The sequence below is a fragment of the Castor canadensis genome, chromosome X (assembly GCF_047511655.1).
Source record: "Castor canadensis chromosome X, mCasCan1.hap1v2, whole genome shotgun sequence".
NCBI classification, from domain to species: Eukaryota; Metazoa; Chordata; class Mammalia; order Rodentia; family Castoridae; genus Castor; species Castor canadensis.
Window position 1 is genome coordinate 111014566 of NC_133405.1, and position 13633 is coordinate 111028198.

General features: G+C 41.6%; 1 protein-coding gene across 1 annotated transcript in view; it reads left to right on the forward strand.

Annotated features, from left to right (window-relative positions):
• The first annotated feature begins 7820 nt into the window (after positions 1–7820).
• The window catches only part of Tmem47 (transmembrane protein 47), a 28721-nt gene continuing 22908 nt past the window's right edge, over positions 7821–13633 (forward strand). Inside the window, exon 1 of the mRNA XM_020178681.2 lies at positions 7821–8335. Coding sequence (XP_020034270.1) covers positions 8110–8335 — 226 coding nt within the window. The 5' untranslated portion in view covers positions 7821–8109. The remainder of the gene's footprint in view (positions 8336–13633) is intronic.

The following is a 13633-nucleotide window of genomic DNA, read 5'->3' on the forward strand; positions in this document are numbered from 1 at the left end:
TTGAGGAGGGGTGATAGTAACAGGCCATGGAACAACTGGAGCATTTTTTATGTCCTTGATCCATGCAGGTGTCTGCCCCTTAGCTGAAGCCCTGTGGTTCTTCAATTGCTCTTGGAGATACCACTTCCATTTCAGAACCTTTGGTTCTCTGGGTGTACCCACTAATTGTTCACCTGGCATATTGATCCAATTTAGGAGGGGTAGCGGGCTTCGGACAATAATGCATTGATCTTGCAGTATTAGGCATATAGTCCTCACCGCTTCATACAAGGTCCATGTCAGTTTTTCAAATAAGCTATATTTTTCCTGAGAGCAAGGGAAGCATTTGCAATAGAATGCCACAGGTCTATTAGCACCACCTGGTGGTTTGGCAAAAACTGACCAGTTACCATACCCGTTAACACATAAAATGTCCAAAGTTACCGTGTTTGACAGACTAATAACATATAATTGACTAAATTCTGAAATAAATTTTGTAGCAGTTTAGAAGGCTAATTTTTCCTCTTTGTCCCATTTAAAGTCTGAGGATTTTCTAGTTACCTTATATAGAGATTGTAGGATAATTTGGAGATATGGAATATGTATTCTCCAATACCCAAACAAACCAATTAAGTGTTGCATCTGGGTCTTATTTTCTGGTGGCTTTAAGTTAGCAATTTTATTTATTACTGGCTCCAGAACCTTAGGACCAGTTGATGTCCAGATAATACCTAAGAATTTAACCTGTTGGGCAGGATTTTGGATTTTATCAGTATTAATAGTCCAGCCAGTTTTGGTCAGAGTCTCTACCAGTGCATTCAATGATAATTCAACCTCCTCAGCCTCAAGACTAGCTATAATTATATTGTCCACATATGACAATATTAATGTTTTAGGATGCAGTTTACATTGGTCAATAGACCACTGCAATTTTACATGAGCAGTGATAGGGCTGTTTTTATATCATTGTGGGACCCATTTAAATTGATATTGTTTATTATCCCACGTGAACATGGTAAGTTCCCTCGATTCCTCATCTAGTGGGATAGCAATAAACATGTCCGAGAGGTCTGTAGTTGAAAACCATGTATATGCCCCAGCCTGCAGTTTATTAAATAACCAACTTCTGGTAGGTTGCCTGGCATTTGGGGTGTTAGCTTATTAATCTTCCTATAATCAACAGTGAATCTACAGATTTAATTAAGTTTCTTTACTGGGCTATTATAGTTACAGGATTGTGATCTTTCAATAATGTCCTCCTCAAGTAATCTCTGGACACACAAAGTAATATCATCGTGACCAACTTTTATAGGATATTGCTTAGTAAAAGAAGGTGGGATAGGGCACAATTTTATAGGTGGTAAAGAAACAGAAGATAATGCTACTCCTGCTGTCTGAATATTTTTAAGTCATTTGTAAGGTATCCATAAAGGAAACAAAAGTGGAATAGCATCCATTCCTAAACTGTCTATAGGGGCTGGCATGAAAGTTGCTAAAAGTGGAATAGGGGGCTTATCATACAATAAGATTTCAATAGTTTCCCTGGGAGCCCCTGTCATACCGTTTACACCTTGGATATCTACATTAATGCCCGTGGGCTTTGGCGGTATAGAAGATATAATAGTTTTTTGGCTCCCTGTATCAACCAGAAAGGTTAGTGCATGTGTTGTCCCCTGGACACACGTTGATAATTGTATGTAGGGCCTGTTGTCCGAGGACATCCCCATAGCCTGTTGGGCCTGTTTGGGTCTGGTGGGGCTCTGATTTGGATATCTCCAAACGGTCTTATGTTTGGAAGTCTCCACTGTCTGCTGTTGTTGTTTGGGCCCCACTGTGGGTCCCTCCTTGTCATATTGGAATTTCCCGCCCCCTGACAGCAGAATGGGCCGGGGGTGTTCTCCCATTTTTTGCCTGGCATTTACAATTATGCCATGAGCTGTCACATCTTCCACACCATTTTAATGGTTTTTCGGTTGGGTAGAGGCCTGAAAGGATACTGGTTGTGGTAAAGGCCAACGTTTGCCCTCAGTAGGGGCCTTAGTAGGAGCCTTAGTGGCCTTAGTAGGAGCCTCAGTGGAAGCAGTGGGGGAGACTACCTTAGAGGTCTCCAAATTTCTGACTTCCTTAAGGAAATCAACTACGTCCTGGAGAGTTTGGGCATGTGCCAGGGAAGTGGTTAAAGAGAGTTTCATGTGGGCTGGAGTCCCATTAATAATTATCCTTTTCATTTCTGGTTGTAGAGGCGCTGCCAGCTGCATCAGATATTCATTATGATATATCTTATATAAAATTCCTAATTTTCTGGCGAGCTTGATAGCATCGTCCAGGTTTTTCCATGAGACATCCACCTCAAGGACGGAAAAGTCTAAGTCTTTGATGGCTGTACGCCATGCTTCTGATAGTCATCTAAAGGGAGACATGACTGCCTTTGGGCACACTTCCACGGTTGCCAGTAATCCCTCATAGATGTGGGCATTTTCAATTATCCCTGAAAACTGTTTCATCTCATTACCTGAGAGTTCAAGTGAGTCTGCCTCTGAAGACCAGATTCGCTCAAGGTAAGTAACATCTTTTTCTCCTTTTTGTGAATATTCCTGTCTATATTGCTGAATTTCTGGTCTAGTAAGAGCTCTGTGTTCTATGATAGTATTTTCAAGTTTATGTCCTTCCAGTCCTTCCTCATCATCTATGCTTTCCTGTTCATCTCTACGCACACCCTTGGAGGTGTATATGTCATTCTCCTGTTACTACATGGGCAGGACTGTTGGGTTTTTTCAATATCTTGCTAGAATGGATTATTGCTGGACTGAATGATCTTAGCAGCTGCTTGCCTTTGCATCTATCTACCTCTATATCATCTATAATTTGCATAAAATAGCTGGTACCTCTGATTTATCTGCTCGAGCAATAATAGGGTTCACAGTGTGTGGGTTTGATAGGCAAATCTGGATATCTGTCCCTTTTTCATATCCATGTTTAAATTTAGTCTGTACCGCTTTCTCTAACAATTTCCAGGGGGACCCCGGCTCTAACTCCACCCTGTCAGGTACTTTGCCACATTTAGACTGTAGTTTAACCCACCACTGAGGTGCCATGGCGTTTAGGGAGCAATACTGGCTGCAAGTGTGTATAAGGCTTTAATCAGCTGCTTTCTGCAACACCAGCAGAAAGCTGACGAAGAATTTATCCTACTAATTTGTTTTGCCAGGTGGTCGTCTGTGTATCTATAGAGTCTTTTGGAACACCACCCCCCATATCCTTGTGGTTCCACTATCGTCCTTCCAACCTGTTACCCGATCTTCACCAAATACATAAGCTACATATGACTTTATGTGCCTGGCTTGCCTTCCTAGGTGGATGAACCTGACCGTGGTCCTGAATCTTTCATACTGCCATTTTCACCTCCAAAACCAGCACCAGCTACCTGGTCTTCGTCAGGCGCATAGGCCCGTAGGTGGCGCTATGCACCTGGCTTGCCTTCCTAGACGTTATGGTAATTGATTTGCCCCGATGCCAGCACCAGTTACCTACTCTTCATCAAACTACAGAGGCCCCATAAGGCGCAGTGTGCCTGGTTTGCTTTCCTTGTTATAGCACGATGGGGGTTATTGATAGAGGCTAATTTCGGAAGTATGTCTAGATTCCTTTACAAGGGCGGGAGGTGGGTTTTTTTTTCTAATCCTCTTTGGGAAATAGAAATATAGCCAATTTGTTTTAATTTGGTACGGACCTTCGCTATTTCTAAAGATCCTACCGACTACGCCAACTGTCGCGAGCAGGCAACGGTGCAAAGTCGACCATCCAGTCAGGCGCTAAATGAATTAACTTAGGTAGGAACTAAGTTGCTCATACACACACTTTATTGTAGGGAGTTACAACCTATGCCCGATGGCACCTCAGCCTTCCCCAAGCTGTGCTCACCTTGTGACATGAATCTTAGTCCCCAGGCGCTGGCTCTGAACTGGTCCTGGCTAGTTCTCAGTCTCCATATGCCTCCAGGACACCCAGGGAATCCCACGGGCTGTAAGGAGTATCCAGTCCACTTCATCCAGGACTGCTCCCGATTGGTGTGATGCGAGTTGCTGGTCGGAAGGAAGTGGCATTGGTCTTGTGGTGCGTGGTGTTTAAATATTTGTAGCAGGCCAGTTTATTGGCACCAGCTTAGGGTTAGCTGATCTGCATATTGGCACCAGCTGAGGTTTGGCTGATGTGCACATCGGGCACCATATGGTATTTGTTTACATCATAGGGCTTACAAGTGCACACAATATTGTTTTCCTATAGATTTTACAATGTATTATATTTTTATATACTTTTTCAATATGTTTAATGCACAGCAAACATAATACTCATAACAATACAAGTAAAATATAAATGTGTAGAAAGATTAGTGCCTAGAGGGAACTGTTGTTAAGGAAATAAGTGTTTGAAAAAGATGGAAAAGGCATTTCCAATGGGACTAATTCCATTGGGAATATTCTAATTTCCTCATATTCCTTCCTTTTGAGCATCTGATTCACACTTTTTTCTTTACAATAAATATATTTATTTTAAAACTAGTCATTCTTCCCTTCAGTGTCCTCTAATGCTCTCACTTTCATGATTTATTTCCTTTCTTTGTGAGTGAGTAAATTAAAGTCATGGGTACTAACATGAAACATCAATTAAGTTGAAATCAAAACATCAACACATAATGTTGAGTAGTGAATATATGATTACTGACTTAAGTGACTCCACAATACAATGCATATTAAAATAAAAAACATATTAGCAAATGAAGATTTCAGTTTTTTACATGTGGGATTTTTTTTTTATAAATGTACTTTCTTTTTTTAAAAAAGCAGAAACAAGTATTAGCCATAGTTAATTTTGATAATTCTAAGCAAAGAGTATTGTCACAACACAACTCTGGGGATTCCAACATATGAGGTCCAGCCACTTCCCACAGCATGCCAAACTAAGAGATGAGTAGTGTGAAGGGCAGAGAAAGATGATTTTTTATGTGGCATGGAAGAGGAAAATTAAGCATTTAGCCCATTGTAGGAGTATAGACATTTAGCTTTACACAGAGAAGGAGTTGGGACAAGGTGAGAGATATGTAGTCCAAGGCAAAGTATAGCCTTATTGATCATTATCTCAGTTCTGTTTCTTCAAGGGATTCTGGAGAAGTGTTAATTGCTATCACCACTGAGGGGAGCAATCTGGTTCCCATGGAATGATTATTCTTTCTCCGAGGTACAGCTTCCTCATTATAGGCAATTGTCCTCATTTGGAGGGGTGGTCTATCATGCAAGGCTTTGCTGATCCTTACCTTGAGGGTAGTTTTATTCCCTGGTCATAATGATGCTATCAATCATTCCTGTCCTTTCTGGAACCCAAGGTGATCACTGGGAAGACAGACTCAGAATAAAGGAGACAGATGTAAAACTGAGGTAGGGATACCAAACTTTCTCTTGCTTTTTGTTAATTTGTGGGTCCAAGTAAGGAGTCAATGCTTTTTAGCAAAAGCAGTTTTTAAGTGCCTGTTACAGTTTTGATTTATCTCACTTAGTGTGAGTAAATTTGCATCCACAGACCCTATTGGGTGATGTGTAACTTATAGTATGAGCATCATAGTATCCTTCAAATATCTGAAAAATTTAAAATTTCTCATCACAATTATCTCCCAAATTTTCTCGTAGAGGATAGTAGAGCAGGTTAGGCCTCTAGTCTGAACTTTCAGTTACAAACCATAATTAGGTTTGCCCATTAGTTTGAAATAGGCTTTTCCACCAAATGAGTTTGCTATAACCTTATGAAAAGTAAATAATACTTCTGCCTGGAGACTTTTCTGTTTTGAAAGTGAAGACTATAGATGATTGTTCTGCATTCCAGTGTGCAAATTTAAAAATGACTAAAAGAGGAACAAGTATTTTATGATAACTTGGCCATTGGTTTTTATAGGTTATTTTTCTAATTTTGGAGGTAATTAGAAAATGTGTAAGCAGTACAAAAAAGGATGGAGGAACTCAAGTCAGCAGTTGAGAACATTCCAGAACAAATGAAGTAAAATAAGTGTGGGTGTTGGGGTTTGGGTAAGGTAGTGGAGGAAAAAAGCCTGAATTAAATGGAATAACGACAAAATTATTAGCTGACTCATAAAATTATTAGCTGACTATTAAAGGGAGGGTGATGGAACTCGGAGACAAAATATTTCTTTATAACTTTGAGAGCATGCTCCAGAAATTTCCTTTTTATTTTCTTTACATAAGCCCAGGTAAAAGGAAAATATGACAAAACTCCCCCTGCCCCCATTCATCCTCCTGGTTTGTTAATTCTCAGTGTTCTCTGAGGAAATGTTTTTAAGAGGAGGTGCTTAGGCTTCTCTCCCCAATTGGGAAGCCAAGAAGCTGATTAGAAGATGTGGGTTAAGAAGCTCAGCATGCTCCAGGCTTCTTGGTGAAAGGTTGTGCACTAATTAGCATGATAATGATTGAGAGACAAGGGACAGTGACCAGTTTACTGATTTACAAACAAAAGAAAACCATGGTTTTCTATTTTCACATTGCATTGGTTTTTATTCTCAGGTTATTGATATTAATTTGGTTGTTGATTCCACTCAAGATGTTCTTTTAGTCAAGATGTGGTCAGCCTATGGAAAGAGGTAGTTAGAAGACAAAGAACTGTTACCAAAAAATTACGAAATTTTCAGTAGAGGATGGTATTTCACAAAGGGGCAGCTGTTTCTTCCATTCTTCAGATCTTAACCCCTATTTTGCATTGCCTACCAAGTTTTTGAAATGTCTAGTGATCTAGGAACAACCTCTTTCCCCCTAACGAACAACCTCTTTCCCCCTAACCCCCCCTCCCGCCCAATAATCTAGTCAATAAATTGCTTTTTTATTTAGGAAAGATGGAAAATAGTCAAAGAGATATGAGACAGATAACTAGCCAATTACAAAATTCCAATTTCAAGGTGTGTTTATAGTTCTCACATATATGGGAAAAACACGAGGAGTCTTCTATTGGGCTGAATCCTTAATTTATCGCTGATATTTGTAGCCATTAGTTTCCTATTCAGGAATGTGATACCACTTTTTCCTATCACAGGCCCTGTGTAGTGCTTGCTTGGTAACAAGGATAACTTAATAGCTACATAGAGATTCACATCTACCTTGGCATAATGCAAAGCGGAATGAATTAAGGTTTGGTAACACATACAGGATGGAGTAGCAGGAATGCAAATAAGGTTTACTTTACATTTTGCGGAATCTCTCATTCCCATTTTAGGTCCTGCCTACCTGGAGCAAATGCCCTTCAGAGGGGGGCGCAAAAGTAGGCGAATTTAGAAAACGGCAGCAGGCTTGCTGGAGAACTGAAGAAACAAGGACCCAAGGTCTCCTGGGGCTGTTCAGGGGTTGAAAAGAGGATAAAACGCCTTTCATTACTTTTCTCCTCCTTCCTCCAAATCCCTCGGGATGTGAAATTGGCCTGGGACAAGGGTGTAACAATGGGGAACTGACCTTGCTCCAAAGGCCTCGGACTAGGAGACCAAGGAATCCACATCCGAAGCCTTCCAGAAAACGATCCACCCTTGCTCCCTAAGAAAAGAAAACCCACGTGACTGGGCGACCAGGAGAGGAAGAGACCCAGAAGCAAGCTAGGTTGCGAGCGGTCGACTGGCCCGGCATCTTCTAGGAATTGTGCACAAACCGGTGCTTGGGCAGGGGCGGGGCTGGCGAGAGCCTCTGGCGCCAAGGATAGGAGCCGGACACCGCCAGGGTGCGGACCCTCCGCCCCTCTAGCTCGGCCCCGCCTCCCTCAGCCTGAGGAGGGGCCAAGGCGGAGCCAGCCGGGCCGCTCTGGGGCGGAGCAGGCGCTGGTGCGGGCAGAGCGCGCGGCGAAGGTCCGTAGCTGGATTGCTGTCGCTGCGGCTGCCCAGGACTCTCTTCCGCCAGCAGCCCCCCCGCCCCGCGGGCAGGCGCATCTTTGCCGCGCGGCGGGAGGCGCGGAGCCCGAGGGAAGGAACGAGTCCAGTACGCAGCGACTAGGCTGCTTCCCACCTCGGGCAGGCGGTCCGGCTCCCGGCTGTTCGGACCCGCCTGGCGTCCTCGCCTCGGTTGGGCGGGCGTCCACGGCGCCCGGGCGGGCATGGCTTCGGCTGGCAGCGGCATGGAGGAGGTGCGCGTGTCGGTGCTGACCCCTCTGAAGCTGGTCGGGCTGGTGTGCATCTTCCTGGCGCTGTGCCTGGACCTGGGGGCCGTGCTGAGTCCGGCCTGGGTCACGGCCGACCACCAGTACTACCTGTCCTTGTGGGAGTCCTGCCGGAAACCCGCCAGCTTGGACATCTGGCACTGCGAGTCTACGCTCAGCAGCGGTGAGGGCCCCGGGCGCCGCGCCCCTCCTCCCGCCCCGCGTCCTGCTTCCTGGACAGCCACCGCCTCTCCGTGGTGTCCCCTGTCCGCTTCCGTCCCACCCCACCCTTCCCGCCCTCCGCGGACCCTCGGGTTCCAGCCACGTCCCTGCAAGCACCCCTCTTCCCTCCCCTCCCCTCCCCTCCCCTCCCAGTTCCCGGTCTCCAAACCTAAAGCCACGTCCCACGCCCGCTCCCTCCCCCTGTGGCCATTCCTCCTGCTCTGGAGTAACACGTACGCTATTTTGGGTCATTGTTATCATTTAAGACGAGAACCATGTGGTTGTGTAAAAAATACAACGCCTTCCACACTCCCGTTGAAAAAACAACGGGCACCAACGCCCCAACTCCACGAAGATGTGTGGGTTTTCTGCTCAGTTTTCCCTTTCTCTTTGCTTCTCTCTCAAAGAGGATTTTGCCTGAGTTTACCTCTTAGAGCCCACGTTTCTGCCTGCTCTACTCCCCGCTATCTGGGTTTTCCCGAATGAATATTGATTCGGATTTTATTTCTTTAAAATTTTATTTCCTTTTAAAATGTGGAGAGCTGGGAGCGACGCGGATTTAATTTTCTTTCCTTTTTTGGTGACACCATCGTTGGTTCTGAGTTGCCCTTCTTCCCCACAGTAAGAAACTCCTGTCTCCTCCAGATCTTTCTCTTCTCAGACAGCTACTCACAGTTGCCTGGAAAGTTGTGCTTTATTCAGCCAACACTGAAAGCTGCAAATGGATGGGATGGGGGATGGAATAGAAGGTACCCACTGGGGCCACCAGCCCCACGGGGACTTGATGGCTTTATTCTCTCCCTGACTCTCCAGCTGCATTCTCTATCGTCACAGTTTATTCCCTTAGTAGAAATTTGTCAACTTCCAATTTCTTGCTACAAACTCTTCCATATCTCCTCTTGATTCTTCAGCCGCCTGTGTTTGCATGGAGAAAGGGGTATAAAGAGATGTGGTATTCATTCTCTCACTGCCCCTTCTTCCCTTCCCTTCCTTTTTCTTCTCTTTCTTTTTTCTCTCTCCCTCCACTTTCCCCCTCTCTCATCCTCTCTCCTTTTCTTTCCCTCTCTGTCCCTCTCTTTCTTACTCAAGAAACTCATTAAATTCCTTCTTGACAGTTTCTTGTCTTCTCTAAGACTATTTATAAAGCTTTACTGAAACATTTCAAGTTCCAATAAAGTTAAAAGACCACAAAAAGCCACAAAAATCTGATTTCCTTTGTCTTTCATTTCTTGTAACAAGAGATTCACTTGGTTAAGTTCCTTCCATAAATTTAATTTTGTGTTTATGAAAGGCTTTTTCTTAGGTATTACCTCAAAATTCCCATTGAAGGGTTTTGTTAGTCTTTGTTGATTAATTCACTGTGGAGGGGACTGGTTGGCAGCAGGAGGTCAACATTTAGGTCTTTTCATTCTCTCAGGGTTGGTTGTTTACAACTGAAGATAAAATAAATTGGTAAAATGTCTTTCTTCAGTAACCAGGGGATCCAAATAAACTTTGGAGAAAATATCTCTTCTTTCCCTTCTTCAATGGAAATGGAAATTTATGTAGGAATGCCAGCTTCAGCATGTCTCCTTAGCAACGTGAATTTTTTTTGCCCCTTTCTCTCTGTCTCCTGAAATAATAGCCCTCTGATTGCATAAAGACTTTTCAGATAGGTTAGAGAAACCAGCTTCAACTCCCATTTGCTTTTCAGGCCCTTATCCTTTTCTCTTGGCCAGGAATGTAGAGAATGGAGGGAAGCCAGCTCAAGTTTGTTTGAGCAGTATGCAGTGTTTGCTAATCTTTCCTTAATTGCCATACCCATTTATGTCAGCTTTTTCCCCTGGGCAAAGAAATAAGGAGACACAAGCTTAATGTAAATACAATGGAAATAGAACTGCAAAAAGTAAAAATTAAAGACCAGTACAGTTTCTGATCCACTCCAAATCCTTTATTCTACCTCCTTGCTTATTCTCATGTCCCAGCATGTGCTTCTATTTGGGTTCCTGAAAATCAACTTTAATCTTATTTTGCTTAAAAAATAGCTTTCAGTCCAGAAAAGGTAGAGTTTGTAGGTAAATGGGTAACTAGAAGATACAGTTTTGTTGGAGGCTACCTAGAACAAGTTCTTATGTAGTAGCATAATGGTGGTGGTGGGGGAGACAGTGAAAGAAATGGGATAAAACACAGAGAATTGCTAAGTGATCTCCACTTACAATGTACTTTCTTAAAATGTTATGTAGACTTGAACCTTTTATCCATCAGTGTTTTAAGATGAAAGGGGCACGCCAGAATCGAAACCAGTAATGCCTTTCTTGCCTGTTCCAAAGGGCAGACAGCGTTTTTCAGTCTGCTTGCTGTGTGGAGGAGCAGAAGGCAGGGAGAGAAATGTTTTCTCTGAAGATTTTAAGCCACTTCATTGTCTCTTGAAATCAATTACCTTGGGAGGAACTACTAAGGACAATTTTACTGAAGGCCCTTCACAGGATCTTCAGGGCTTAATTAAAAACCTTTGTCTTAATTAGAATGAAAACTACAATGAAGAGGCAAGCTTGTATTTACAGAAAGAAAATTTCTGGAATGTTTTCTTCTGAGGACAGTATGACCTATTTAGGCCTGGTTTCTACTGAAACTTTCCCTTTAGCCATTCCTTTTAAACTTGCATTTTAATTTTGGTACCAAATATGCATCGTTTGCTGTTTATAACCCATTTTATGGTTATAAGTGAAAGCAGAACCATGCCTCTAGTGTCCTGGTGTATTGAAGGTTGTGTCAGCACTTCTAGTATGAACCAGTAATCTGGTTGTTGGTCAGCTGGAATGCTTTTCTCTGGCTTCCCAAACTCAGTGTGTTGGGGACAGTGCAGGCACTCATCTTAACTTGTAAGTTTTCCAAAAAAGACAAATGAGAAAGCGACCAATTGATAGTCATTTGTGGTTGAAAAAGAAGGAATGGGGGGCATATGCTTGTTAAGTTTATAATAAGCAATACTCACGTGGCTGCCAGCTATAGAATTCCTTTGTAAGGATGGTTTTCCCAGTACTGTTTTGGACAACAACCTTTTAATAAATCTTCAGTCTTATTCAAAGTGCTTGTGGTGTTTTAGAATTCTCTTTACTCATGTTTAGTTTTGATAACTTTTTTCCTAGAAGATAGTGGTTGGGATTTCACAACGACAGCAATAATAAGAGAATTCTTAGTGCTAATAGAATGGCTCAAGTGACTGGCACCCTAGTATCAATATCAAATGTGCTATATAATTCTTAGGGTAATTTTACATTTCTTTTTAAAATTTTATAAGTATGTAGCTATTTCATATAAAGCATATTGCTTTTTGATGTCTATATGATTTACTGACTCAGCAAAAAGTTGACGGGTTGGAAATATAACAAGTACATTTATCCATCGTTCCACCCATAAAATACTTGATCAAATAGAGCATTTTTTAAGGAATATTGTAACATCATTCACGCACTGCCCTAAAAATAGTTGCATTTGTAACATGAGTCACTGGTAGTTTTGAAGTGGCAGTGTACTGTATGCTAATAACAGGTGAATACTATTTCCAGTTGACAGGAACTTTAGTGTAAAAATCTACTTTCGAATGAATTTATAAGAAAATATGTCTTTGGTGGCGGTTTGAGATAAATAGAACTGCCTGAATACCTGCAATTGTTAGAGAAAATCTGAGATACAGTGATTCTGGGTTCAGATACATATCATGTATACATGGAATTTCATTGAGAAACCTTACAGTGTGATTTGCTCCAGGAAAGGTTCAGCTTGTTGCTTGAAAAATGAGTTGATATTGGTGCATGTTTACAAATAGCTCAGCAAGCTTGGAAGTCCCTACAGTTAAACTGTCTTCTGGTGTCCTCTAAAAGAACATCAGTAGGACAAATGAAAAAGTAACAGTACCAGTCAGCACCCAAATTTTCTCAAGTAATAAATCAGAGAAAACCACATATAACTGAAATTAAGATCTTCATGATGAATTTTTTTAATATCTTCTAGAATTTTAAGTTCCCCAGATTTCATTTTATTTTTTTCTATAGTACTGGGCTTGAACACAGGGCCTATACCTTGAGCCACTCCACCAGCCCTCTCTGTATTAGGTATTTTCAAGATAGGGTCTTGCAAACTGTTTGCCCTGGTTTGCTTCAAACTGTGATCCTCCTGATCTCTGTCTCCTGAGTAGCTAGGATTACAGGCGTGAGCCACTGGCACCTAGCCCAGATTTAATTTTAAGAATGATGTTTTAATTTGTGGGCAAATGTAATTCTACTTCTGCTCATATTCAACAAGGATTGTAATTCCCAGGGAGGCACTTACATCAAGTTTTGGCAGAAAAGGGATTTAAGAGGTGTGTGAAAAGTTTGTTCTTAAAACAAGGTGTGGCATTTCAAAACAAAACATAGCACAATAAAACAAAAGCCTATTTCAAGCAATAAATTTTACCTGCTGTCAGGAATACATTTCAGGAATTTCCTTTGTTTCTACATAAGACAGTTTAGAAAGACCACAGGATACAGTCATGCTGCTAGGATATATTAGTGAAAATGGTTGTAGATGTTTTGAAATAAGTCTCTGAAGCATTACCTAAATATCACTGCAAACTTCTATATGCTAAATTTGTAACATAATTCAGTGGTGAGGTAGACTAATACTGTGGAGAATATATGAGACTTTAGGTTCTAACTGACCTAAACTTGCCACTTACAACTATGTGATCTCTTATAACTTACTTAACCTCTTCAAATGGTGTGTCACGAAGATTAAATACATGAAATGTTGTATTTTTTTTCATGTTATATATTTTAGAAAAACAAACTTAAAAGTAGTATTGTTCCCAGTGGGAGGATGTTTTCCACCTTAAGTAGTAACTTTTCTTTGCATTGCATAATGACTGAAGTGCTTTGTTCATTTCAAACTTAAATATTTTATATATAAAGCTCTTGGTAGGTCATGATTACAAAACTATTATCCAATTCAGTACTATTACAGGCCAGATATTTCAGTTATTCCCAACATCACAATAAACATGCAAGGTAAATACTGTAATCCCTATATAGTCTTGAAAACACCAAAGACTTTTGAAAATTGACCAAGGTCTCAGTTGGTGGTAGAGACAGATTTTTACCAAGAGTTACAGATGCTGGATAACTAATCACACTCAAAGTTAGCAGTATAAAATCACCATTTTCTTATATTCATGAATTGTGTGGCTCAGGAATAGATAGGGCATAATGAGAATAGCTTGCCTCTGATCCATAACATCTGA